Genomic DNA, 27,724 nt, shown 5'->3' with positions numbered 1-27,724 from the left:
CATTATTCATTCCGCATTCTCTCTCCGGGTGTGTTTGGTTTTGGAGGTCGACGTGGGTTGGAACGGGTTCGACCCCCATCGACTTTCGTTTGGTTGGAAATGGAGTGGGTTCGGTTCGTCCCACATAGGCAATATTTTCCGTAGATACAACCACGCTGACCCGCATCGCTCCCCCGTCACGTCGTCTCGCTCCGTCGGGCGCATGAGAGCAGGGGGTGCGGGTGGCAGGCGGCGGCCGGCGCAGGAGAGAGGGAGGGAGGGGTGGTGGCGGAGGCCGGCGCGGGGAGAGGGAGGGAGGGGCAGCGGGCGGCGCACGAGAGAGGAAGGGAGGGCCGGCGGGCGGCGCAGGAGAGAGGGAGGTAGGGAGGGGCATTGCCGCAGGCAGGAGCAGGGCGGCGGGCGGTGCAGGAGTAGAGGAGTTGGAGGGGCGGCACTCGGGAGGAAGAAGAGGTGCACGGTAAAAAAAATAAAAAAGAGGAGGATGACAAGTGGGTCCCACGATGACATATGGCGTCCATCCCATCCCTTTCAACCCCTACCAAACAAAAAAATTAGGTCGAACCCATCCCTCTTCATCTCTCCCATCCAACCACAAGATGGGTCAACCATAACCCACAAAAGAGGTCGGCTCTGACCCAACCATGTTGTTCCAAAACCAAACAGTTTCTCTCTCTTCCGACCCAGCGATTTCCAGACAACAACGTACTCGAATCCATTTGGGAGGAGGCGATTCTGTGAAGGGAAGTGCAGATCCAAGGTGGCGAAGGCAATGGAGCGCGCATGGAGGTGAGCCATCTCTACATCTGTGCCGATTTCTCCACACCCACGGCACCGAAATGGGAGTTCATTCGGCACCCGTCTGATGGATTCTAATTCACAGCACAGCGGTGTTACGGCGGTGGCGTAAAGTATACAAGGCGTATTTCCTGTATTATGTTTTACGAGTGTGTAAGCGTTTTCTACTTTGAGTGTGTTATGGGTCGAAGGCTAGGGATGGACGTGCATATAGGTCGTCTGGTGTATCGAGTTAGGAACGAACAAAGACAACAGAAAAATAGAACACGGAAGGGAACCTTTCCTCTGCTCCATGTTATCATCCCTTGATCCCCTTGTCGTGTGCTCACATCGACGGCAATCACCGGCAGCCAAGGGTCATAACAGGTGGTATCAGAGACACTCGATCTCGAGTGCGTTTTCGGCGTCTGCTCGCAAGCCCTGCTACGGTGGCGACGGAGTGCATCAAGCCAAGGTTCGTGGTTCAATCAATCTTTACGAACTCGATCCACATCCACAGCCAGCCTTCCGGATCTCGTCCGATCAGCGCGGTGATAAGAGGTTGTGGCTCACCCACATAAAATCCCCCTTGTCATCTGGATCCGTGAAGAACAACCCAGAATCTCCCCAAATTTGTGATCGATTTGGCATGGCTAGGGTTGCAGAGCAGGTCTCTGTGTAAAATTTCGTATGCCCATGACTGAATTTGAGTTCACGGTGGTGATGGAGGGCGATGCTCTTCGGTGAGGGTTGCAGAGCAAGTCTCTATGTAAAATTCCGTAACCACATTCGCATCGCAGGAGTAGAGTTTTAGATTCGGCGCATCTATTCTGGGCGGTCGAATCGGAGCTGGTTGGCAGCGTGATTGGGAGTTGTAATTGCATTCTTTTGCTGTGGATTCGAGGTCTATCATCACGGCTCTTCCAAAGCCTTCACCTCAGACACGCTTTGTTCTAGAAGCCATGGAGGAGATGTCTCCGAAAGGGGAAGATCATTGGGAGCAAGTTTAGGATAGTTTCGACACTCTGTTTGCCAAAGTGGCTGAGATTGACGCCCACCAAAGCAAATTAGAGGATATCTTGTTTCGTAAGATGGGAGAAAGCGATACAAGATAGCAACAATTGGAAACTCAGATGGAAAACACCACTAGGATCATGGAACAGATCTTGAAAGACCAACAGTGTTTGCCTAAATAAATGGAAACAACAGGATAGGCAATAGCACAGTTAACCATCAATCAATCTAGGGAAGCAACACCTAGTCCTACTTCATCTGAAACTACATTTGAGAACATTTTTCAGGATGCCAGAGCATCGAAGAGGAGAAGTGCACACCCCCACAGTCAAGGGTTTGCTACAAACAGAGGGGTCAAGGGGATAGGGAATTCTCAAGATCACATTTACCAAAAATGAGTTTCCAAAGTTTGATGGTAAAGATCCCTGCATTTGGAAAGATAAATGTCTGGATTACTTCAAACTCAAGCCTCCCTGTACATTGAGGACAATGCAGCAAAATGGCTCAAGATTTTTTTAAAAAAATATGGTGGTATGGGAAACTAGGATCAGTTCATCACAGCTATAGAAGAGAAATTTGGTGGGAATGATCAAAGAGAAGCTATGGAAAAGATTCTGGAATTGCAACAGACTACCACTGTAGAAGAGTATGTGACTGAATTTGAGTCACTGCAATACCAGATTGTAATGCACAATGCTGGCTATGATGACAATTTCTTTGTGCCACAGTTTGTGAAGGGCCTTAAGCATGAGACTAGAGCAGCAGTTCAATCTCAATTCCCTTAGACAGTGGACAAGGCTATTTTACTGGTAAGGATACAACAACAAGTACAAGACATGTCCAAGCCCAAGTTTCCAAGAACTAATTTTACTTCCAAGGTATTCACAAGGGGAGGAAAATCTGAACAGAAACCTCCTTACCCTCCTAGTGCTTTATGGAAGGAAAGGCACCAAAGGGATTACAGGAAGGCCAACAATTTGTGTTATTACTATGCTGCACCTTTTGACCCATCCCACATGGAGAAATGTCCCAAGAGATCTCGAGCTTAGGTTAATGCTTTGGTGGTAAATGACTTAGACAAAACTTAGGACCTCACTGAAGAAGTTCTCAATCAGCTGGCCATTGAAGATGCACTGACTGAGGAGTTTTACCAGCTATCTCTCAATGCAATGTCAACCAAGGAGAGCACTAGCTGTATTAAAATTAGAGCATTGGTGAAAAACAAGGTTATGCTCATCTTGATGGATAGTGGTAGTTCTCACAGTTTTGTGAGTTCTTCTTTCTTGACCAAGGTGGGAATCGCGCAACCCTATCTGATCCAAAAGTAGTCAAGGTGGCTAATGGTGCAAGGATGGTTTCTAATAAGGTAGTCCACCAGATAGCATGGTGGTGTCAAGGGCATACACTTGAAACAGACATGAAAGTGCTGGACCTTGATGTTTATGATGCTATACTGGGATTTGACTAGCTCAAACCATACAACCCAATGAATTGTCACTGGGATAACAGAACAATTGAGTTTGAGAATAAGGGCAAGTTGATCAAGTTGCAAGGAGTTTTACCACCAGCAAAGACTCTATCTGAAATCTCAGCTGATACATTTTTAAAATGGTGCAAGGGCAATAAGGTATGGTCTATGGCTATGGTTCATCCTATTTCTTCAGATCCTATATCTGATTCTAATTCAGCAATAGATGATTTAGTCAAGGCATATGAAGATGTTTTTCTCAAACCTACTACACTACCTCCTGCTAGAACTTATGAGCACACCATACCCCTATTACCTGGTGCTATCCCAGTTAATTCTAAACCATATCGATACTCCCCATTTCACAAAGATGAGATTGAGAAGCAAGTTGAGGAGTTACTAGCTGCAGGTTTAATTGTGCATAGTACAAGCCCTTTTGCATCACCTATTTTACTAGTACAAAAGAAGGATGGTAGTTGGAGGTTTTGTGTAGGTTACCGCAAACTCAACTCACTGACAGTGAAGAATAGATTTCCCTTACCAATCATTGAAGAAATTTTGGATGAATTAGCTGGTAGTGAATATTTTACTAAGTTAGACATGACAGCTGGTTACCATCAGATAAGAATGGCCCCAAAGATGAACACAAAATAGCATTCAAAACTCATCACGAACATTATCATCTTCGGGTGATGCCTTTTGGTCTCACAAATGCTCCGGCCACTTTTCAATGTGTGATGAATGAAATCCTAACACCATTCCTTCGAAAGCTTGTTTTGGTCTTTCTCGATGATATACTGATATACAGTCCATCTCTGGAGCAACATGTCGAGCATCTCAAGCTGGTTTTCTAGAGATTGAAGGACACTAAGTTCTTTCTCAAGAAAACTAAATGTTCTTTTGCTCAGTCAAGCATTGATTATCTGGGCCATATTATCTCTGCTAATGGGGTTGCAACTGATCCAACAAAAATGGAAGCAATGCTCAAATGGCCAACTCCAACAACTGTAACAGAGTTGAGAGGTTTTTGGGTCTTACTGGTTATTATAGGAGGTTTGTAAAGAATTATGGAATCATTGCTAAACCTCTGACCAATCTTCTAAAAAATAAACAGTTCCAGTGGACTACTATAGCACAAACGGCATTCAATTCTCTCAAGGAGGCAATGATGTAGACTCCTGTGTTAGCTTTGCCCAACTTTACGAAAATTTTTACTGTGGAGACAGATGCCTGTGCCACTGTGCTGATGCAGGAGGATCAGCCCATAGCCTTCTTGAGCAAAGCTTAGGAGATAAGCGCAACTTTCTATTTATGAAAAGGAATTTATAGCACTAATTATGGCTGTTGAGAAATGGCGTTCATATCTTCAGAGGCAGGAATTTGTTATTAGAAAAGATCATAAAAGCCTTTCTTACCTCTCCGAGCAAAATTTACAGTCCGATATGCAAAAAAGGCTATGACAAGGTTGATGGGCCTGTACTTCAAGATTGTTTACAGAAAAGGAAAGGAGAATTTAGCTGCAGATGCCTTGTCCAGAGTTGGACATATGATGGCTATTCAAGCTGTTTCTCAACTGCAACCTCTTTGGGTGCAAGAGGTCCTTAATTCCTATGTAACCGATGCTTCTGCTCAAGCATTACTGCAATCTCTGACTGTGTCTAGCCCTGATGATAAAGGATTTTCTCTCCCCAAAGATGTGATTTATTACAAGGGCCAGGTGTGGATTGGAAACAATACTGCACTGCGAACCAATTTGATTGTGGCCATGCATTCTACACCAATTGGGGGCCATTCTAGTGTTCAAGCCACTTATTACAGACTCAAGAAATTGTTTCACCGGAAAGGTATGAAGACAGATGTACACAACTTTGTCAAACAATGTACCATCTGCCAACAGGCCAGGCATGAACACCAACATCCTGCTGGTCTCCTTCAACCACTTCTTGTTCCTGCAGGAGCTTGGCAATCACTATCCATGGATTTCATTGAAGGACTTCCCAAATCCGATGGTTATTCGGTGATTGCGGTAGTGGTGGATCGTTTTTACAAACTTTGCTCACTTTCTTCCACTCAAACACCCATTTACTGCAGTGCTGACTGTTGTTAGATAACATTGTCAAACTGCATGGCGTACCTTTGTCCATCGTCTCTGATCGGGATAAGATTTTCATGAGTAATGTGTGGAAAGACCTTATGGCCACATTGGACTCAAAAATGTTGGTTAGTACAGCGTATCACCCACAAACTGACGGCCAGACGGAGCAAGTCAATCAATGCTTGGAGATGTACCTCCGTTGTGCAGTGCAACAGTCTCCAATACGATGGAAATCCTAGCTCGCTTTGGCCGAGCTTTGGTATAATTCCTCTTTTCATACTGCAATCGGCTGTTCCCCTTTCAAGGCATTATATGGGTATGAACCCAATGTGGGATTGGGCATGGTAGTACTAGACTCTACACATCAATCAGTGGCTGACTTGATTCAAGACAGAGAGGCACACTTTGCTATGCTGAAGGAACAGTTGGGTGCTGCTCAAAACCGCATGAAGCTATATGCTGACCAAAAGCGGTCTGATCGTGAATTTCAGGTGGGAGATCAGGTTCTATTGACACTACAACCATATGCTCAATCATCTTTGGTGAATCGACCCTTTCCGAAGCTTGCCTTTAAATTCTTTGGACCCTATAAGATTCTGCAGCGTATTGGTGCAACAGCTTACAAGTTGGACTTGCCGGCCACAAGTCAGATACACTCAGTTTTTCAAAGTTCTCAGCTCAGACCGTTTACTCCGGACTTCTCACCAGTTTATTCAGAATTGCCAGAAATTGCGGACCTCTCTTCTGTGGATGTATCTCCATAACAGATATTGGATCGACGCTTGGTCAAAAAGGGAAGCTCAGCGGTTCCGCTGATGTTGATCAAGTGGACTTTGTTGCCTACTACATCAGCAACCTAGGAGGACTATTATGTGCTCAAGCAGCGTTTTCCTGATGCTGTTGCTTGGGGACAAGCAACTTCTGGAGCGGCGGGAGGTGTTACGGCGGTGGTGTAAAGTATACAAGACGTATTTCCTATATTATGTTTTACGAGTGTGTAAGCGTTTTCTACTTTGAGTGTGTTATGGGTCAAAGGCCAAGGACAGACGTGTATATAGGCTGTCTAGTGTATCGAGTTAGGAACGAACAAAGACAACAGAAAAATAGAACACGGAAGCAAGGAACCTTTCCTCTGCTCCACGTTATCGTCCCTTGATCCTCTTGTCGTGTGCTCACATCGACGGCGAACGCCGACGGCCAAGGGTCATAACAAGCGGGCGTGAGAATTCGGTGGTAGAGGAGGGGCGGGGGCACGCATGTAGGTGAGACATCTACATTACGATTCGGGTTTTTGTTCGTCGCGCGCGAATCTCGTCTGATCTGAATGTTTCCCCTGCCCCTGTTATCGTTTTGGGTTCTGGTGATTTCTCCATTGTGCGTCCCAATCTGGCCGAATACATTTGATTTGCGTGCATAAGGTGAGACATCTACATTCGATTTTTTTTTCTGGGGTTTTTAATTTCCATGCGCGGGGAGGCGTCCCAAATCTGACTGATCTGAGCGGTCTCTCCCTGTTTCATTTTGGTGTCTGGCGATTTCTCCACTGCGCGTCCAATCCGGCCGAATACCCAATGGCAGACGAGTTGCGGGAATAAGGTGAGACATCCACTCGACTATGTGTTTCATATTGTCACGGATTTCCCCCAAGGAAGGATCCCCACTCATCGTGCTCTTTGTTTTTCGCATCATTTTTAATTCAGGAACTGACTTCTGGAGCGGAAGAGAAGTAGGTGCAAGGAGAGGAACATTGCACACGAAGGTCTGATTCCGATCACAGGTGCCCTGAGCATTAGGCTTCCCACACTTTGTTTTTCGCTGGATGCATGCTGTACACTGGAAATTCAGAGCAGTCCCAGCAGCATTGCGAGTTTTTTCGATCCCAGTTGGTCTGAGCTAGTTCGCATACTTTTTCCCTAACTCTAAAAGGTTGCTAATCTTACCTCAATATTTTTTTAGGAGAAAAAGAGAAAAAACGAACTCCAACAGTTCACCCAAACCTTCCCCAATATATTAGCGATGCTAAAAAACAATCTGCCACCGCGTATATTTTAGCGTTGGCGTTCCTCCCCCAATCCTGATTCCCGCACGCCCGCGCGTCCCTTCTGATGGGCCCAATACGATGACGTGGCCTGTTTTGAAATATTGGGGGCAATTTATTAGCGATCTGCTGTAGATTGATATGTTTTTGGGGGAAATTTTTTTAGAAGAACTCCCAATATATAGTTTTGGGGAAGAATTTTTTGGGTACTCTTGAAGTTGCTCTAATGCATGGTATTAACGCTAGTTCAGGAATAATTTCAGAAGTAGCATGTTTATGCATGCTGCACACTTTTTTTGTGTGTTATATAGTAGTCCCTGCAACAACATCCTTGTTCAGAGCAGTTCACCTTTTTTTGTCAAGTGGTGCAGACTGCAGAATAATCTATTTTTGTAGGTTAATTTTTCGCGCTTACAGGAATGTGTGGAAATAATACAATTCAACAGGCATTAGGCATCATCAGGCATTGATAATACAATTTTTTTTGTTCAGTGGTTATATTAACATACAAAGTAGTTCTGAGTAGTTCGAGTAACATTTAATCTAAATTAACACCAGTTATAGTAACATGTGCAGATAATAGCATGTTTTCTAATTAGATTCATGTTGCTTTTTGAGGGTTTTTTTTAAAAAAATTTAGTTAGAACACCATCACCATAGCTGGCAGGTGCTGTGGCTGCCTGTTGGGGGGAAATATTAACGATCTCCTAAATACCGCTTAAAGGAACAAACATAAAGGCCCAGGCCCATCCAGGATAACAAAATCACCGTCAAGCCCAACATGAGCAAAACTCCGCCTTGCCCGACCGCGGTCTCAGGGTCGGGAACGTCCGACCTCCCGCCACGAGGCTCCGCCTCGTCCGACCGCAACCCCGGGGTCGGGGGCGCCCGACACCTAGCCACAAGGTTCCGCCTCGTCCGACCTCGAGCACAGGGGTCGGACTCACTGGGCCCCCCAGGACGTATATCCCTCTCGGGTGCGGGCCGGGCGGTCAAGGTAACGATCTCGCGGGTCCCCCTTGTCGACCTTGTCATAAATGCGCCGTAGGCCTGGCAGGGAGAAGGATGACCGCGCTCCTCACGCAACCCGCTGCAAGTACCCATGCACGACCACACTGTACAAGCTACAGTGCTGGCGGCTTCCTTCCATTCACCGCAAGGTACTCATGGCCTGCGCCGACCGGAGCAAGAGGAAGACTCGCCCATCCTTGGGCCCCGCGCGCCCGGCAGCGGGGATATGACGCCCTCTCTCCTCAAGCCATCATCAGGATAGTGGCATCCGCCGTCCCTCCCAACGGACACCGGAGTGACGACGAAACGCCTTCATCATAACCCGACGCCTACGGACACCGAAGAGGCTATCTGTAGGGCGCGACGTCAGTTGGCACACGGCCGCCCTCCTCCTCCAGCATGCACGCCGGCGCTCGTCAGGGGCCAGCGAAGGCGCCGGGCGCCTAGGAACTTGGTTTCTCCCTTCTTGCCGTATTTTTACCATACTACATTTAAACTCTTACCGTCCTCATCACCCGGTCTCAAACTGTAACCCCGGCAGCCCCCTTCCGATATAAAAGGGGGCATCTTGGGCCAGAGACGGGGGATCGGCTTCTTCTCCCACAAGCCAACAACACCTTGCTACTCTCCCTGAGAGCGCAAGCACGAAAGAGACTTGGGACCAGTCCCTCTCTCGTCGATCTGTAACCCCTACTACAGAACCCCGCGTGGTCAATACGAGCATCCACGATACTGGACGTAGGGCTTCCCTTGCCCGAACCAGTCTAAACTCGTGTCTCCCACGCCACCATCTGAAGTCTTACGCGTATAAAAGAAATTTACTAGTCTAGGTCTTGATCCGCTAATCTTGACAACGACAGTTGGCGCGCTAGGTAGGGGACCTTTGCACGTACATCTCCGGCCTCAGATGGCCAATTACGATACCAACTTCGCCCCAGGCTCCCTGATCCGTTTCGTGAGCCTGGACTTCCTCGCCACCGGGGAAGGGATCGAGCTGATCCCTATCCTCATCGTAGCCGCTCGTCCCGCCGTCCTCGGCCCCGCCGCCGGGACGGCGGCGAGTGACCAGGCGCATACCAAAAGGCCTTTCCCAGGAGGGCAGTTTTTCGGGTTACGCAACACCGTGGAGACCCACGGCCGCCTCCTAACACGGTCCATGACCGTGTCGCCCGCGAGCGGCGAGCTCGCAGGCGCGGCGAGGACGATCTCTGACACCGGCTCCAGCAGTGGGAGCCCTCACCCCTCACGTGAGTGTCTCATGGCCGATGCGCACTCCGAGGGGTCCAACGGCAACGGCGCCGAGGGGAGACAGAGGACTCCCCCCTCGCGTGCCGCGGCTACAACCGGAGCCTTACCAAGGGCACCAGAGTGCTCTCAGCAGCCGGAGGCGCACGCGGGCTCCCGCCAAGAGATCGAGCACCCCCCCCCACGAGGGCGGAGCACGACAACGTGCGCGCGATGTCCAGTAGCGCATTTGCGCGGACGAAGAGCGTCCACAGCTCTTCGCCCGCGCCAGCCAAAACGTCGCAGCTGCGGCAGTCTTGCTCCGGCAACTCCCCGAACCGCCGACGCCCGAGGAGCGACAGGCACGCCAAGAGATGCGCAACCTGCTCGAATGCGCCGCCGTCCAGCAGGCGGAAAGTTCCACGTCCCGGCGACGCGGGCAGAACGCCAGCAGGGCGACGCCCGACGCGCCCCCGGAAAGACGGGGGGAGTCTGTCCATCAGCCCCCTCCTAGGGCAAATCAGGCCGCGTCTGCCCGACGGACGCCACCACCCGCGAGAGGCGAGGCTCGATCCGCCCACCAGCGAGTCGGCCCCGTCCGCGACGCCCGCGACACCCTGAACGCGCGGAGGCGCTCCCGCGCGGACAGGGAGGACGGGGTGGATCGTGGCTACCACGTTCACCGCGGCGGGCGCTACGACAGCGGGGAAGACCGCAGCCCGAGCCCCAGCCCGGCTGGACCCCGGGCCTTCTCTGCGCGCATCTTGAACGCGCCCTTTCCGCCGCGCTTCAGGCAACCAACAAATATGGCCAAATACTCAGGGGAAACGAACCCTGGAGTTTGGCTCAATGACTACCGGCTTGCATGTCAAGCCGGCAGGGCGGATGATGACCTGTTTATCATCCGCAACCTACCCCTCTTCCTGGCCGACTCAACGCGAGCTTGGCTGGAACATATCCCGACGGGACGAATCCGCAGCTGGAACGACCTGAAGGAAGTCTTCATAGGGAACTTCCAAGGCACGTACACGCGCCCCGGCAATTCCGGGGACCTCCGGAGCTGTCGCCAGGGAGCGGACGAGTCCCTCCGGGATTATATCCGGCGCTTCTCCAGGAAGCGCACCGAGCTCTCCAACGTCACGGACGCCGACGTCATAGGGGCTTTCCTAGCGGGAACCTCCTGCCGGCCCCTCGTCCACGAGCTGGGGCGCCGAGGCCCGCGAATCACGGAGGAGCTCCTCAACATCACCACCAGTTATGCCTTGGGCGAAGAGGCTGTTGGAGCGATCTTCGACCGCTCCAAAGGCAAGGCAAAGCAGGAGGAGGATGCTGACGAAGGAACCTCCAACCGCCAGCAGAAGAAGAAGGGCAAACAACGACGCAAGGCTCCCCTCGTGGCTGCTGTCAAGCGTAAGCGCGGGCAGCCACCCCCCGAGGGCACTCCCGGCTTCTTTGACAAACTGCTTGAGGGACCGTGCCCGAACCACGAGTTCCCCGCGAAGCATGCCTATAAAGACTGCAACCTCATGAAGAGGTACTTTGTGGGCAACCCGGTGAAAGGTGACCGGAAGCGAAAGCCCGATGAGGAAAAGAAGGGCGACGAAGAGAAGGAAGACGGCTTTCCCAAGGTGGACAGTTGCTTCATGATCTTTGGCGGCTCCACGGTGTACGACTCCAAGCGCCGGCAGAAGCTGGAGCGCCGGGAGGTCTACGCGGCCGAGCCAGCAACTCCGGCCTTCCTGGACTGGTCGGGACCGGCCATCACCTTCGGTCGGTCCGACCACCCTTGACGCGTCTGGCATCCGGGACGCTACCCCCTCGTCGTCGACCCCATCGTAGGCACGACGCGCCTCACCAAGGTGCTCATGGATGGGGGCAGCGGCCTCAACATTCTCTATGCCGAGACCCTCGATGCTATGGGGATCGACCGTTCCCGCCTCCATCCCAGCAAGGCGCCTTTCCATGGTGTCGTGCCGGGGAAGCAGGCAATGCCTTTCGAGCAAATCGACTTGCCCATTACTTTCGGGACCCCTTCCAACTACAGGAAGGAGGTCCTCACCTTCGAGGTGGTAGGGTTCTGCGGAACCTACCACGCCATCTTGGGACGGCCATGCTACGCAAAGTTCATGGCCATCCCCAACTACACCTACCTCAAGCTCAAGCTACCGGGGCCCAACGGGGTCATCACCGTCGGTACGACCTTTCAGAAGGCGTATGAGTGTCACGAGCGATCTGGCGGTCCAGCTCGCGGAGGCCACCGAGGGCCGGCCCGACTCCAAGCAGCCGACCACCTCCTTTGAGCCCACCGAAGGCATCAAGGAGGTCCCCCTCAATCCCAGCAGTTCCAACGGAGGGGTCGTGCGGATCAGCGTTGCCTTGTCCCCCAAATAGGAAAGCGCGCTCGTCGACTTCCTCCGCGCGAACAGCGACGTCTTCGCGTGGAAGCCCTCGGACATGCCTGGCATTCCGAGAGAAGTCGTCGGGCACTCCTTGAACATCAAGGCTGGTTCCAAGCTAGCGAAGCAAGGGCTGCGCCGCTTCGACGAGGAAAGGCGCAAGGCCATCGACGAGGAGCTCCAGAAGCTTCTGACGGCCGGGTTCATCAAGAAAGTGCACCATCCCGAGTGGCTAGCTAATCCTGTTCTTGTACCGAAAAAGAACGGGAAATGGAGGATGTGCGTTGATTATACCGGTCTGAACAAGGCATGCCCAAAGGATCCGTTTCCTTTGCCACGCATAGATCAAATAGTCGACTCAACCGCCGGGTGCGAAACCCTCAGCTTCCTCAACGCATATTCCGGCTACCATCAGATTGTGATGAAAGAGTCCGACTAGCTCGCCACCTCTTTCATCACCCCCTTTGGCCCCTACTGCTACGTTAAGATGCCATTCGACCTCGAAAACTCGGGGGCTACTTTCCAGCGATGCATGCTAAAGTGCTTCGGGGACCTCATCGGGCGGACCGTAGAGGCGTACGTCGATGACATTGTGGTCAAATCCAAGAGGGGTGATCAGCTCGTCCCTGACCTTGAACTAGCCTTCGAAAGGCTGAGGGATAAGCGGATTAAGCTCAATCCCGAGAAATGTGTATTCGGAGTCCCGAGGGGCATGCTATTAGGCTTCATCGCCTCCGTGCGCGGCATCGAAGCGAATTCGGAGAAGATAGCGGCCATCAGCGACATGGGGCCAATCCAGAACATAAAGGGAGTCCAGCGCGTCACGGGATGCTTGGCGGCCCTAAGACACTTCATCTCGCGCCTCGGTGAGCGAGGGCTTCCTCTCTATCGACTCCTGAAAAAGACTGATCGCTTCAAATGGACTGGCGAGGCCCAGGAGGCACTTGACCGGCTCAAGGACCTCCTGACGAAGGCCCCGGTCCTAGTCCCGCCGACCGATGGCGAGCCCCTCTTGCTCTACATCGCGGCGACCACCCAGGTGGTTAGCGCTGCCTTGGTGGTGGAACGAGAAGAGGAGGGACACGCTCTCAAGGTGCAACGCCCGGTGTATTTCATCAGCGAGGTCTTGTCCGAGTCCAAGACACGTTACCCACAGATCCAGAAGCTCATCTATGCCGTCCTTATCACGAAGAGGAAGCTGCGCCACTACTTCACCTCCCACCCGGTAACGGTTGTTTCGTCATTCCCGTTAGGCGAAGTGATCCGGAACCAGGACGCCACGGGAAGGATCGTGAAGTGGGCGCTCGAGCTCATGGACCAGGGCATCACCTACACCCCACGCACCGCCATCAAGTCCCAGGTACTCGCTGACTTCATGGCAGAGTGGACGGAGATTCAAACGCCATCGGCGCCGGAGAAGCAGGAGTACTGGACAATGTACTTCGATGGGTCGCTGATGAGGGCCCACGCCGGAGCGGGTCTCGTCTTCGTCTCTCCTCTAGGCGTGCGCATCAGGTACATGATCCGCCTCCATTTTCCTGCGTCCAACAATGTCGCCGAGTATGAAGCCCTCCTCAACAGGCTCCGCATCGCCATCGAGCTGGGCATCCGTCGGCTAGACATCTGGGGCGACTCCCAGCTAGTCGTCGAACAAGTCATGAAGGAGTGGAGCTGCCACGACCCCAAGATGGCAGCCTACTGCAACGAGGTTCGTAAGCTCGAAGACAAGTTCGACGGGCTAGAGCTCAACCACGTCGCAAGGCGCTTCAACAAAGCCGCCGACGAGCTGGCGAAGGCGGCGTCCGGCCGAATGCCCGTCCCCGACGGCGTCTTCGTTAGCGACCAGTTGAAGCCTTCAGTCCGTTACCCAGAGCCGGCGGGGGTCGGCGAACCACCCCCGGCCCCGGGATCAGGCCCCGACTCAGGGGAGGTCGGCAGCACGCCACCTATCCCAGGCCTGGGCGCCAATCCTGAGGGGGTCGACATCGTTTTACCCGACTCGGCCCTGGGAGCCAATCCCTCCGGCCCCATGATCATGGAAATCACGGCAGACTCCACGGTGGGGGCCGACCCCCCGGCCGACTGGAGAGCCCCATACCTCGACTACCTTGTCCGCGACACGCTCCTGGCAGACAAGACGGAGGCCCGTAGGATTGCGCGCCGCGCCAAATCCTTTGCCGTCATCAACCAGGAGCTCTACAAGAGAAGCTACACTGGGATCCTCCAGCGCTGCATCCCTATCGAACAGGGAAAGGCACTGATAGGATATCCACGCCGGAGCCTGCGGTCACCACGCCGCGCCAAGGACCCTCGTTGGCAACGCCTTCTGGCAAGGTTTCTACTGGCCGACCACGGTCGCCGACTCTACTCAGGTAGTCCGCACCTGTGAGGGGTGCCAATTCTTTGCGCGCCAGACTCACCTGACCGCGCAGGCGCTACAGACCATCCCCATCACATGGTCGTTCGCAGTCTAGGGGCTGGATCTCGTCGGACCCTTCAAAAAAGTGCCCGGGGGCTTCACCCACCTACTTGTCGCCGTTGACAAGTTCTCCAAGTGGATCGAGGAAAGACCGGTGGCGCAAATCAGGTCCGAACAAGCGGTACAGTTCTTCACCGACATCATCCACCGCTTCGGGATCCCAAATTCCATCATCACCGACAACGGCACGCAGTTCACCGGGAAAAGATTCCTCCAGTTCTGCGATGACCACCACATCCGAGTGGACTGCGCGGCTGTGGCACACCCCTGCACGAACGGGCAAGTCGAGCAAGCCAACGGCATGATACTCCAGGGTCTCAAGCCACGGATCTTCGATCGCCTCAAAAAGTTCGGCGGATGATGGGTTGCCGAGCTCCCCGCAGTCCTTTGGAGCCTGAGGACGACCCCCAGCCGGGCAACGGGCTTCACCTCGTTCTTCATGATTTACGGGTCCGAGGCCATCCTGCCCACTGATCTAGAATACGGATCACCGAGGGTCAAGGCATACGACGAACAAGGGAACCAGGCATCGCGCGAGGACGCACAAGATCAACTCGATGGGGCACGAGACGTAGCCCTGCTGCACTCGGCTAAGTACCAGCAGGCCCTACGGCGTTACCACAGCCGTAAGGTGCAAGGCCGAGCCTTCAACGTTGGCGATCTGGTGCTCCGCCTCGTCCAGGACAACAGGGGTCAGTACAAGTTAACTCCCCCATGGGAAGGTCCCTTCATCGTCGTGCAAGTACTGCGGCCAGGCACCTACAAGCTGGCGACTCCCGATGGGCAGATCTTCAGCAATGCCTGGAACATAGAACAGCTAAGGCGCTTTTACCCCTAGCTCTTATTTCGAAGTTCTGCACAAACTTATCTGCGGTTTTGATAATTTTTTTTTTGTGTAAAAAGAAAACCCAAGCCGTCTCGGTTCAGGCTTTTCCCGTCAAAGCTCAGGGGTATCCGACCCTGGCCTCGTTCCAGGGCCGCATACCCCTCGGGGGCTATCAGGGACTCCGTCCCAAGCCATTTGGCACCATCTAAAAGAAACATTTTTTCTTTCAAACCAAGCCCCCCTTTCTAGACTTTTGGACGCAAAAAGAAAAAGAATACGCGAACGGTGCTCAGGCAAGATTGATCGGACTGCGAAAAAACCTACGCCCCAGCGGCTACGGCGCCTTCACTCATCAAAGCTTACTGACACACCCGACAACGCATTCTAAACTTTCAAGCCCAAAGGAACAGTAAAGGGGATTGGAAACTTTCGAACGACAAAATTATAAAAAGGCCCGTATGGCCATCACGAAACAAGTTCGAAACTAACATATTTACAATTTGGGCGCAAGCCCGGTACAGCTAACCATACGAGGGGTCTTCAGGAGGGACGGCCTCATCCTCAAGGAGCTTCGCGAGGGCTTCCGCTGGGGTGAACACCGCCGCATCAATCTCGTCCAGCTCGACCTCGGAGTAACCGGCGGCGTACCCTCCGCTCATCCCGGCAAAGTTGATGCCGGAATAGTAGGAGCCGAAGACCCCGAAGGCTCGCCGCACGCCGGTGTGAAGCGCGTCCACGGCGATCTCGTGACTCCGGCGGCGTACCCCGAGGACACGAGCCGGTAGAGAGCTCGACCCCTCCTCCAGAACCACGCCGAAGCCGTCGCAGACGACGCGGACCGCATCCCGCAGGGCGCCGTGCTCACTACGCTCCGCGTTGAGCAAGTCCTTCAACTTGGCGAGTTCGCTTGCAGGAATCATCCAGAAAAGCCCATCTGGTCAGGAACCACCGCAACACCACGGGAACGCAGAAACGAAAAGGAGTCTCACCGTCGGCCCAGGCCTTTAGCTCGCGCTCCCAGTCGGCTCCTTGAGACACGGTGGTCTGGAGTCCCTGCACTTGCGACCGGAGGTGACCGACCTCCACGCCAAGGTCAGCCGCCACCTTCTCAGCCTCCTCCTTCTTGACCTTCTCGGCGTTCCGGTCCTGCCAAGCCTTGTGCCGCTCGCACCGGATGCGCTCGACGGTCTTCTGGAGGGCTTCATGTTCCCCCTTCAGCCGTGCGAGCTCCTCAGCATCGCGGCGGGCCCTCTCAGCGGCAGCCTGGAACTCCTCACGGTCAAGACGGGCCTTGTCGATGACGGCTTGGAGCTTGGCCTCCGACCGCCGCGCCTCCTCCTGCGCCGCCTCCTCACGCCTCTGCAGGTCAGCGACAACCCCCTGGGCGGCCGTAACCTGCATAGACAGCTCCCTGGTGCGCTCCCTCTCCACGTTGAAGCGCTCCCAGAGCCCCCGCTCCAGCCGGAGGAAATCAGATTTCCCCCGACTGCACTCTTGGAGGGCCTGCAAATCAAGGTGCCATCAGGGACAAAGCAATGGGAAATGATGGTCACCAACAGGAGAAGCAACGTACCTGGCTACCAGGGAGAACGGCGTTGTCCAGAGCCCCCAACGCCGAGGACAGAGCCGCGCGGGCGTGGGCGAGGCCACCCTGCACCGCCTGCCACTTGTGCCACTCCGCGGCGTCATCCAGAGTGAAGAGGTGCCTCGGCGGGTCCTCACGGGATGCCCAGCGAAGGACGGACCCTCTCCACGCCCTGGGAACGGTGGGAGCCGGGGCCGAGGTGGGAGCCGATCCTGACGCTGCCGTCGAGGTTGGCACCACCACACTGGAAGCCGCCGGGTTCACCGACGGCCCCGCGCCTGCACACCCGTCGCCGCCGAGGCCGCCGCGGGGTCGCCCAATAGCAGCGCAGCCTCCGACGCAAGTGGCAAGATAGGAATCCCCACGGCTACCTCACCCTCCGCTGCAACCGCCAAGAGAGGCTCCTCCGCCCCTGCCGGAGTCCCTCGAGCGGGCCCCTCCGCCTCCGCCATCGGAGCCACCTCCGCTGGGATCCTCGGGGCGGAGGTCCCCGCCTTCGTCGCCGCTGCCTCCTCCACCGCAGTTGCAGGGGCAGGCACTCCCTCCTCTGTCGCCACCGCCACCAATCCCGCCACGGCTACGGGGGCATCCGTCCCGCCTCCCATCACCGTCGCCTCCTCCGCCTCGTCGGCGTCAAGGTCGATCACCTCCTCGGCCTGAGGACCCGGGGGAATGATGCCCTGCGCCGTAGGGACGATCGGGGGAACCGAAGGCGGAATGGGGTCCACTCCCCCTCCCGCGACCGACGCCGCCGTCGCTCCGCCAGCCACCGTCACGGGGGCCGCCTCCGCGGAAGGGTCTGCGGCCTCACCAAGGACCCCGCTGCTCGCCGCGGGCAGGACCGCGGTCCGTCCCCCGGAGGAGGACGACACCCGCAACGCCTTTTTGGGCGTCAGCTGCAGGACGAGGCCACGAGGGGTGGCGCTGCACATCAATGAGCAAACGTCAGCGGGAACGAACGCGAGAAGGGGAGAGGAACAAGACGCACGAGGAAGGCCAACTTACGTTCCTTAAGCACAAGGGCGACGCGTGCGCTTCGCTTCGGAGCCCGACGTCGACCCCGGGGCATCCGGCAACGGCCGCTTGTCGCCGCTTCGCTGCCCTCCAGCCTCGGGCGCGACGGCGGAGGTGGCCTCCGCGGACCTCCGAGGAGCGCCCTGGGCGGTCTCCTGGGGGGCGCCCCACACCGGCTCCTGGGCAGCGGCGGGGGTAGGCTCCGAAGACCCCCGGGGGACGCTCCGCGCCGGTTCCAGGGAGGAGCCCCGTGTCGACCCCTAGGGGGCACCCCTCGCCGACCCTTGGGGAGCGTCCCGCGCCGGCTCCTGGGAGGCGCCCCACGCCGACCCCTGGGGGGCGTCCCACGTCAACTCCTGGGGGGCGCTCCGTGCCGACCCCTGGGGCGCAGCCCCAGGGCCTTACGGAACCAAGGCCCGGGCGGACGCCCCCTTCGCTACACCCCCCACGGCCGTCTGCGGGCGCACCTCCCGGATTACAAGTGCGCCCGATCGGAGGGAGGAAATCAGCTCTTCCCCCTCTTCATCATCTTCCTCATCTTCATCCTCTTCATCATCATCGTCGTCGTCGTCGTCGTCTGTCACGACCTGCCCCCTCCGCCGCCGTTGGAGCTCCTTGGCGGCCTTCTTCTCCTTCTTCGCCGTCACCTTGTCCTTACGGCGCTTCTACGCCTCGGCAAGGATACGGTTGCGCGTCCGCCGATCAGCGACCTCCGGCACCGGCGGGAGCGAGTCCATGACCCAGGTCAGCGCACCCTACGAACGCAAAACAGCCCCACGTCAGAATGACAATTACAAGACGCGAACAAAGGAAGTCGGCACCCCAACCCCTTACCAGGTCTATGAAGCCCGCGTCCGGGCGCATCGGCAGGTGCTCGGGCACCAGGTACTCGGCGTCCTTGTCCTCCAGTGCCTCCCGAATCCATTGCCGGATCTCGGAGGCGGCAAGCGCACCCACCGCCAAGCGGTGCCCTCAGTCGGCGCGTCCGGAGTCATGGCGGCAAGCAAGCGGACCCGGAGCATCAGCGGCGCCCTCGCCGGGCATGGTACGCTCCGATGACCCCGGCGCCACTAAGCCCACTCCTCTTCAGCTGCTCGATGGCCTGCAGCAGGTCGAAGATCCGCTTCTTCTCCTTGTCCACCGGCCCGTACGCCCACACCTCCGGTGCCACGTCGATGGTACGGCCGGTGAACTCCGGCAGGGGGGAGTCCGAGTAGTTCTTCACGTAGAACCACTGGTTGTGCCACCCCTTGTGGGACGCCGAGGTCTTCATCACCATATACTCCTTGGAGCGAGTATGGTGGAGGTAGATCCCGGCGCACCCGATCGGCACCGGAGGCGACCGCTGCTCGCTCCCCCTCTTCTCCGTCTTCTGGTACAAACTCACTGTGAAGAAATACTTCCACAGCGAGAAGTTGGGCTTGATGCCCAGGAACCCCTCGCACAGTACGACGAACGCCGCAATGTGCTGAATCCCGTTGGGGTTGAGGTGCTGGAGCTCGAGCCCGTAGTAATGGAGGAGCCCCCGGAAGAAGCGGCTCAGTGGGGTAGCGAAAACCGCTCATGGAAGTGAGCGAAGGAGACGACGTAGCCGGGGGGAGGTGTCGGCACTTGCTTCGGCCCCGGCAGCTCCCACTCGCTCGCCTCCGTCCTCTCGCAGAGGAGGCCTTTCCGCACCAGGCCCTCAGCGCGCGAGGAGTTGAAATGAGAGATCCCCAAGAACCCATCGCCGGAGGAGGAGGAAGCTTGACGGAGGTGGGAAGAAAGTGCGCGGCTGGGGCGGAGGAAGGCGAAGCGGACACAGGTGAGCTAAGTGCGAGGCTGGAGAAAGAAAGGGCTTGAATGCAGAAGGCGGGCGGAACCAGCGAGGTAGGCTTCCGTTTTTATAGGAAAGGCGCGGGGGAAGCCAAATCGACGCCCCTGCAACCATAAATGCGGCGCCAGGTACGCCCCTGCCACGCCCACTTCCTTTTCGGAAATCGCGCACACGATCGGCCGCGAAAACATCCTATCCTCCTCGATCCGCGGGACGACGCTCCCCATAACTCCGTCTCCCAGAAGGCACGCCCACGACGTCCCCCACGTTCAGCCCAAACGCAACGACCGCTCCGTTCCGGCCCAAGGCCCACCGAAAGGTAATAAAGGGATACGGGGCTGAAAACGCCCCTACGGCCCATTACGATCCAGAGGTTCGAAGGCTGGCCCGCTACGGGTTCGACAGCTGCCTCAGGATATCCCCCGAGCGAGGGGTGAGAAGGGACGGGTCCGCTAGCGGCCAACACCCAGGCGAGCGAAAGCCAAGGGCGTCCTGACCTCACATTCGAGTCCTGACCGGCATCAAAGTTCATGGTTTTTCCACGAGGAAAGGCAATGAGCCCCCGGGTCCGACCGAACGGACCCGGGAACTATATGAACTGGCCGGCTGGAAACTGGAGTACGCCACCAGCTTGGCCCGAGCCGGACCCCCCCGAACGGGGACCGGGACTCCACTCGAACCTACCCGTTCGCAGCTCAACGAGCACCACGGTTCGTCCAACGAGGATAGCGTGGCCCGGCTCAACCCCTCCATCCCAGCAAACGGACGCTTGAGGGATAACGATCAAAAGATGACCTAGCCTCCCGATCGGTCCCCTCAACGCGCGGGGGCTCGGGGGCTAGCATCGCAACCAACGACCACGCGTGTGGTCGCGATTCGCAGGCTCCCCGGCCAAGCTGGGATAACAACGTATCCTACCCCTAATCAATCAAACCGACACCCCTGTCGCCATAAAACACGGCGCCGGCTTGCGGGATGAGCAGAAAATTTCCGGCGAGACGACGAAAGAAGCCTCCGGAGGAGCACTCCTGCTCCACCACAGGCTCGGGGGCTACTGTTGGGGGGAAATATTAACGATCTCCTAAATACCACTTAAAGGAACAAACATGAAGGCCCAGGCCCATCCAGGATAACAAAATCACCGTCAAGCCCAACATGAGCAAAACTCCGCCTCGCCTGACCGCGGTCTCAGGGTCGGGAACGTCCGACCTCCTGCCACGAGGCTCCGCCTCGTCCGACCGCAACCTCGGGGTCGGGGGCGCCCGACCCCTCGCCACAAGGTTCCGCCTCGTCTGACCCCGAGCACAGGGGTTGGACTCACTGGGGCCCCTAGGACGTATATCCCCCTCGGGTGCGGGCCGAGCAGTCAAGGTAACGATCCCGTGGGTCCCCCTTGTCGACCTTGTCATAAATGCGCTGCAGGCCTGGCAGGGAGAAGGATGACCGCGCTCCTCATGCAACCCGCTGCAAGTACCCATGCACGACCACACTGTACAAGCTACAGTGCTGGCGGCTTCCTTCCATTTGCCGCAGGGTACTCATGGCCTGCGCCGACCGGAGCAAGGGGAAGACTCGCCCATCCTCGGGCCCCATGCGCCCTTGGGCCCCGCACGCCCGGCAGCGGGGATATGACGCCCTCTCTCCTCAAGCCATCATTAGGACAGTGGCATCCGCCGTCCCTCCCAACGGACACCGGAGTGACGACGAAACGCCTTCATCATAACCCGACGCCTACGTACACCGAAGAGGCTATCTGTAGGGCGCGACGACAGTTGGCACACGACCGCCCTCCTCCTCCAGCATGCACGCCGGCGCTCGTCAGGGGCTGGCGAAGGCGCCGGGCGCCTAGGAACTTGGTTTCTCCCTTCTTGCCGTATTTTTACCATACTACGTTTAAACTCTTACCGCCCTCATCACCCGGTCTCAAACTGTAACCCCGGCAGCCCCCTTCCGATATAAAAGGGGGCATCGGGGGCCAGAGACGGGGGATCGGCTTCTTCTCCCACAAGCCAACAGCACCTTGCTACTCTCCCTGAGAGCGCAAGCACGAAAGAGACTTGGGACCAGTCCCTCTCTCGTCGATCTGTAACCCCTACTACAGAACCCCGCGTGGGCAATATGAGCATCCACGATACTGGACGTAGGGCTTCCCTTGCCCGAACCAGTCTAAACTCGTGTCTCCCACGCCACCATCTGAAGCCTTACGCGCATAAAAGAAATTTACTAGTCTAGGTCTTGATCCGCTAATCTTGATAACGACACTGCCTAATGGCCATTTATTTTTTAGCTAGCCTACTCTACTAGCATATACTGAACATGCATGCAGTACTTGTTAGCTATCCAGAAGTCACACTGATCTGTTTTTTTGTTACCTGTGAACTAATGTCTTCCCTTTTCTTCCATATCTGGTTGCAGCTTAGGCATTGGCTAGAGGACAAAGATGTCAGCTTGGTGGTGTGTCATCATCCAATGTGGTAGGTATAGTATGGTATATGCATATTTTTTAGTACTAAGTTTATAATTTAGGCAATTATATGAGCCACTATGCAACTAGGGTGTGCTAGTTCTCTATAATCGAGGTCAGAGATATTAGATTCTATAATTCAGCAATTTAGGTCCTACGATGAAGCATTGTAGGCTATACAATATAGAAATTTAGCAACCATGGATAAGCAAGTTTGGGGGTATGATCTATAAATTAAGAATTTATAGCTTATCAGTTTAGCTTTGTGTAAAAGGTGAAGCTTTTAATTTTTCTATAGGCATTACTCATAGACTAGAGGGTACTAGAGCTCTGTTTCCTGCAGCAGCATCATTTGATGATGATCCAACGGTCTCAGCTGCTATAAGAACAGAAATAACAGCACATAGGAAGAGGCTGTGTCGTGACGATGAACGGGGGCATTCGTGTTAATATAAATCATGTACAAAGCGTCTTTCTCTCATTTTATGCAAAGTGCTATTCTTGTGGCAAAGTACTATTCTCAGTTAGTCAAAGTATTATTCTTAGGCAAATCATTGTTAGTAGTTATGCAAAATCACCTCATACCCCCCCTTCCCTTCTTATTATCTGCTACATGCTAATTGATTTGGTCTTCTTTGTTTCTCATTGTATGGCAGACATAAACGTAGCAGAACGGTTATGCAAGTATGAAGTCTTGTAATGTGCATTTTGTGATAATATGTTGGTGCTCTTTTTTATCTGCTATGACTTATGTACGGCTGAACCTATTCAGAGTAGTTTTGTTGGTATGTTTTGATCTTGGTGACGTTTACTCTTGGAAAATTTAGAAAAAGTGAACCATGGGCTGGTTCCCCAAATCTAGATGAGGAGGTGCATCCTAAGTTTATTCTTCAATTTTGGTAGGATGAACCCAAGACGGATTAAGTCGTTCTATTTCGCAAACCAAACAACAAAGTGAGAAATGAGAAGATGATAGATTACTTCATTCCTTAAACCAAACACCCTATTAGAGATTCAAACAATTTCGAAGAGATATGCTGCTGCCAACAAAATTGACATTAAAGGAGGCTACATTAAGCAACTCAAAACTTCAAAACTTAGGGGGTGTTTGTTTCTTTAGCACCTCCTAAAATTTCTGTCACATCGAATGTTTAGATACTAATTAGGAGTATGAAACATAGGCTAATTACAAAACCAATTGCATAGATGGAGACTAATTTGCGAGATGAATCTATTAAGCCTAATTAGTCCATGATTTGATAATGTGATGCTACAGTAAACATGTGCTAATGATGGATTAAATAGGCTTAATAGATTCGTCTCGTGAATTAGCCTTCATCTGTGTAATTAGTTTTATAATTAGCTCATGTTTAGTCCTCCTAACTAGCCTTCGTAAATTTAATGTGACATATATTTTAGTTAGAACTAAAGATCCAAACACCCCTTTAATTGCATTGCATTAAAGCAGATCATCGCCTAACAAGAAGGCAATATACAAACCAAATTCGCACATCATTCGCCCCATGGCCTAGCTAAATCCTTATCAGAATCGCCACCCCTAGTACGCCGTCAGGGTGGTGGTCGCCCTCCGCGCGGCGCTCCTGCAGCTGCAGCTCGGTCAAGCGAAACGCCCATAGCTCGACCTCCAACTTCCGTCCAATCTCTTCCGCCGCAGCCATGGCTTCCGGGAGCTGGTTGTCTCTCAGGAAAAGCCCCCACCCGGTGCCGGAGAACCGGTAGGCCCTGCTCGCCTCGGTCCAATTCAGCCTCATGCCGAACCGCCAGCCGTGGCGGTCGTAGACCGGCACCTCAATCCCGTAGAGGTGGCCCTCGCGGACCTCGTGGTGCTCGCGCACGCGCTCCTTCTCGCTCTCAGTGAGGAACGCCGTGAGCGCGCTGGCGTCGCCGTCGTCCGACCTGCAGGGAATCAGCAGCCGCGTCTGGTTCATGTTGACGTCGGCCCTGTGGAGCGTCTTCCGGTAGACGAGCCGCGGGGCCGTGGCGCCGAGCGCGGCCAAGACGTCCCGCAGCGTGGCGAGCTGCGCATCGTCGCCTAGTGATCCTCCGGCGGCGTCCATGGTTCTGGGTTCACGTACCTTTTGCAAGTGTACGCTCGTAAATCATTACATATATATATTGCCTGAACTAACAGGAGGATGGAATAGTAGCAAAAATCAAAGATATATCCTATATGATGTAATCGTGGTCGAAAAGGAGACTGCACGCCATATATACTGAAGCCGTGAACACATAGATCTTCTCACACAAATCGTGCGACCTGCATACGAGAGTTCCTTGCGTGTAAAAGTTCCGCGAGTGTTCCAAATTGTTAGCAGCAGCTAGCGGTACGAAGGACCTGCAGCCCCATTTTTATTTAGGCGCTGCTAGCGTCCGGACGTTCGATGGGAAAACTTCCAATGCTTAGTTAGTCCATCGCAATATTAAAAAATAATATCTGCAATATAGAAAATAAACGCTTACAACATAGAAAATCACCGTTTGCAACATCAAAAAACATGTTGAAAAAAATTTATTAGCCATCTGTTGATGATGAGGAAAAAAATCCGCCGCAACATTTGTTTCGTGTTACATGGAACATTCAAATCTCTCATTGAAAATGCAACATTCATATAAAACACTTGCAACATGTGTGTGAAACATATGCAACATCGCAACATCTATATCTACTTTGCAACATCAACATGAAACATTTGCAACATTCTTCTGAAACATCTAAAACACTTGAAACATACGCTTGCAACATGCAGCAAACCTTAGCAGAAGGAGCACTGCACAGCGGGATCCGACACTAGGAAATGGTGGTGGAGGAGGAGGATGGCGGCGGCCGGCGCGGCTCGCCCCTTGGCCGCGGGGCAGCAGCGGCCCGCGCCCCCGGCACTCGAGCAGCACCCAGCGCCCTTCCAAGTGGAGCTCCTCCAGTGGCCGGCGCAGCTCGCCCATGGCCGTGGGGGAGCAATGGTGTGGGGGAACCGCCCAAATTAACCTGACTAAAATGCATTGAAGTCGCCTAACACGCGATTATGCACTTTAAGCAAGTCAACCTGGTCGACCGTCGGATTTCATCCGATTAACCACCTGAACAGGATCGAGAAGCATCGCTCACGCGAAGATGAGTAGCACAGAGATTACAACATTCCATCACACAACTTAGTCTCTTAAATTATTACATCAGAGTTCTAAAATTCAAAATAAGATGCAAGGTTCAAAAAGTCAATTAAAACAAGCGGAAGCTAAACGTCGATACATGACATCACGACGGAGCCGATCATGACATCAAAAATCCCTTCCCTCGCCGTCCGAGGAGGGATCCCACTCGACTGTCCAGCCCGGAGGGAGCTGGGTAGGCCAAGTGGTGCCAGCAACCAAACTATTGACATCACCTGAAAAGATTAAGCCACAACAAAGCTGAGCAACTAGTACTCAGCAAGACTGACCCGTCGGGTGATAGCTATTTTTCACCAAAACTTAGACATGAAAGGCCTTCTGGCTTTGGGTTTGCTTTGCCAAAAGCGTCTACAGTTGGTCCTTACTTTCAATATTTTAGCTTATGTTCTACATTCTTCATCCAGTCTAGATTAACAACTATTCTAAGCAAGCATAGTTTCCAAGCAATTTATGACAAACATCAACTTAATCTCTTAATCATGTTTCATCGTTACTCAGTGCAGAATAGCGATCAAGTAGTCCCAAACTGTGAGAGGCAAACGAATCAATTCGAATTTATTAACCAAGCATGGCGAACCTAATCTCACGACATCTGCGCACCATGAAGGGTCGCTTCATTTGTTAGCTATCCCCATCGATCTCTTAGGCACGTGTCAGGGCCAACTGCCTTTGGCATGCAATGCTCCATAATCCCAGCCTCTGCCGTACTATTGTTGCGATACGAGGTAGGCTACACTAGCGCAAATCAAAAATTCTACCGCGTAAAACCAGGAAGAACTGCCGTATAAGGATCACGGGATTACCACTCGACGCACTACTGGTGCGGAAGATGTAGATTTGCATCGATGCGGTGAAGACAATCAACATAGTCGTACGTAGTCGATCAACGTAGTCGTACGTAGTCGATCACGTCAACGTCCAGCAGCTCCTCAGCAGCTCGTCCACGTGCAGCAAGATCGCCCTCGTGCCGCGGCTCGTCGTGGCTCGTTGGCGGCTCGTCCAAGTGCTACAGGCGCAACACCTCCAAGGTATCCACACGTGCAGGGAGGAAGCATCGCAAGCCGGACTGCTAGATCCGTGAGTTGCAACAGGCGAGAGCGTGGGAGGCGCGGCAGATGTGTTTCGCCAAAAAGGTGTAAACCCTAGGGCGCCCCCACCCCTCTATTTATAGAGGTTCCTAACGGGCCTCTGGGTCCGAGGCCCATTAGTACTTCTAAACCTAATCCAACTCGGATCATATCCGAATTGGGCTTCCAGCCCCTTAAGTGTGTGACCCTCTGGGTTCGGATACGTATAGACATGGCCCGAGTACTCCTACTCGGCCCAATAGTCGGTAGCGGCCTCTAGCAAGACGTGTCAACTCCTATACGCACACGAAGATCATATCAGACGAACCATCACAACATAATATACATGCTATTCGCTTTGCCTCACGATATTTGGTCTAGCTTCAAGCCGACCGCTCTTTCTCGATCCTGTGCTTCGGAATCCCTTTGTAGGTTAACTCTTAACCGTACGTAGCATGGCCATGCATTTTCGGATTCGATCACTCGAGGGGTCCAGAGATATCACTCTCAATCAGAGAGGGGCAAATCCCATCTTGATTGACCATGTCTCATAGCATGCTTCTTGACAAACCCGAAAGCTACCTTTATAACTACCCTGTTACGGCGTAGCGTTTGATAGCCCCTAAGTAGGTCGATCCACATCTAGAATACATGCGACAATCTCAGGTCTAAGGACAAAGCGTATATGTTGTTTAAAGAGAGAACTACTTCTCGTGTTGGGTCAGTCCTAGCACATGTCTCCACATGTGTCCACATTGTTAGTTCAACATCTCCATGTCCATGACTTGTGAAACATAGTCATCAACTAATACATGTGCTAGTCTAATATTCATGTGTGTCCTCACATGAACTCCGACTAGGGACAACTTTAGAATAACCATACAAGTAAAGAGTTTCACATACAATTCACATAATTGCAAATCAATTCAACTAGCCTTTAATGGATATTCAATGAACACAATATACAAATCATGGATACAAATGGAATATCATCATCTCTATGATTGCCTCTAGGGCATACCTCCAACACGCGGCTCGTCGTCGGCTCGTCGTGGCTCATCGGCGGCTCGTCCAAGTGCTGCAGGCGCAACACCTCCAAGGTATCCACACGTGCAGGGAGGAAGCATCGCAAGCTGGACTGCTAGATCCGCGAGTTGCAACAGGCGAGGGCGTGGGAGGCGCGGCAGATGTGTTTCGCCAAAAAGGTGTAAACCCTAGGGCGCCCCCACCCCTCTATTTATAGAGGTTCCTAACGGGCCTCTGGGTC

General features: G+C 53.8%; 1 protein-coding gene and 1 long non-coding RNA gene across 2 annotated transcripts; one reads left to right on the top strand and one right to left on the bottom strand.

Annotated features, from left to right (window-relative positions):
* The first annotated feature begins 6,341 nt into the window (after positions 1 to 6,341).
* Positions 6,342 to 23,065, top strand: LOC117848144 (uncharacterized). The gene is made up of 4 exons (XR_004638810.2): positions 6,342 to 6,613; positions 6,930 to 6,947; positions 7,052 to 7,110; positions 22,156 to 23,065. It is a non-coding gene; the product is annotated as an uncharacterized lncRNA (long non-coding RNA).
* Positions 23,066 to 23,736: 671 nt separating this feature from the next.
* On the bottom strand, positions 23,737 to 24,363 carry LOC140222187 (uncharacterized). Its single transcript, XM_072292388.1, has one exon. The coding sequence runs from the start codon at positions 24,280 to 24,282 to the stop codon at positions 23,737 to 23,739; it is 546 nt and encodes a 181-aa protein (XP_072148489.1). The 5' UTR covers positions 24,283 to 24,363.
* Between the last annotated feature and the right edge of the window lie 3,361 nt (positions 24,364 to 27,724).

Source organism: Setaria viridis, chromosome 3 (genome assembly GCF_005286985.2).
Source record: "Setaria viridis chromosome 3, Setaria_viridis_v4.0, whole genome shotgun sequence".
NCBI lineage: Eukaryota > Viridiplantae > Streptophyta > Magnoliopsida > Poales > Poaceae > Setaria > Setaria viridis.
The sequence above is the reverse complement of the archived record's forward strand: the minus strand, read 5'-3'. Positions and strand labels throughout refer to the sequence as shown.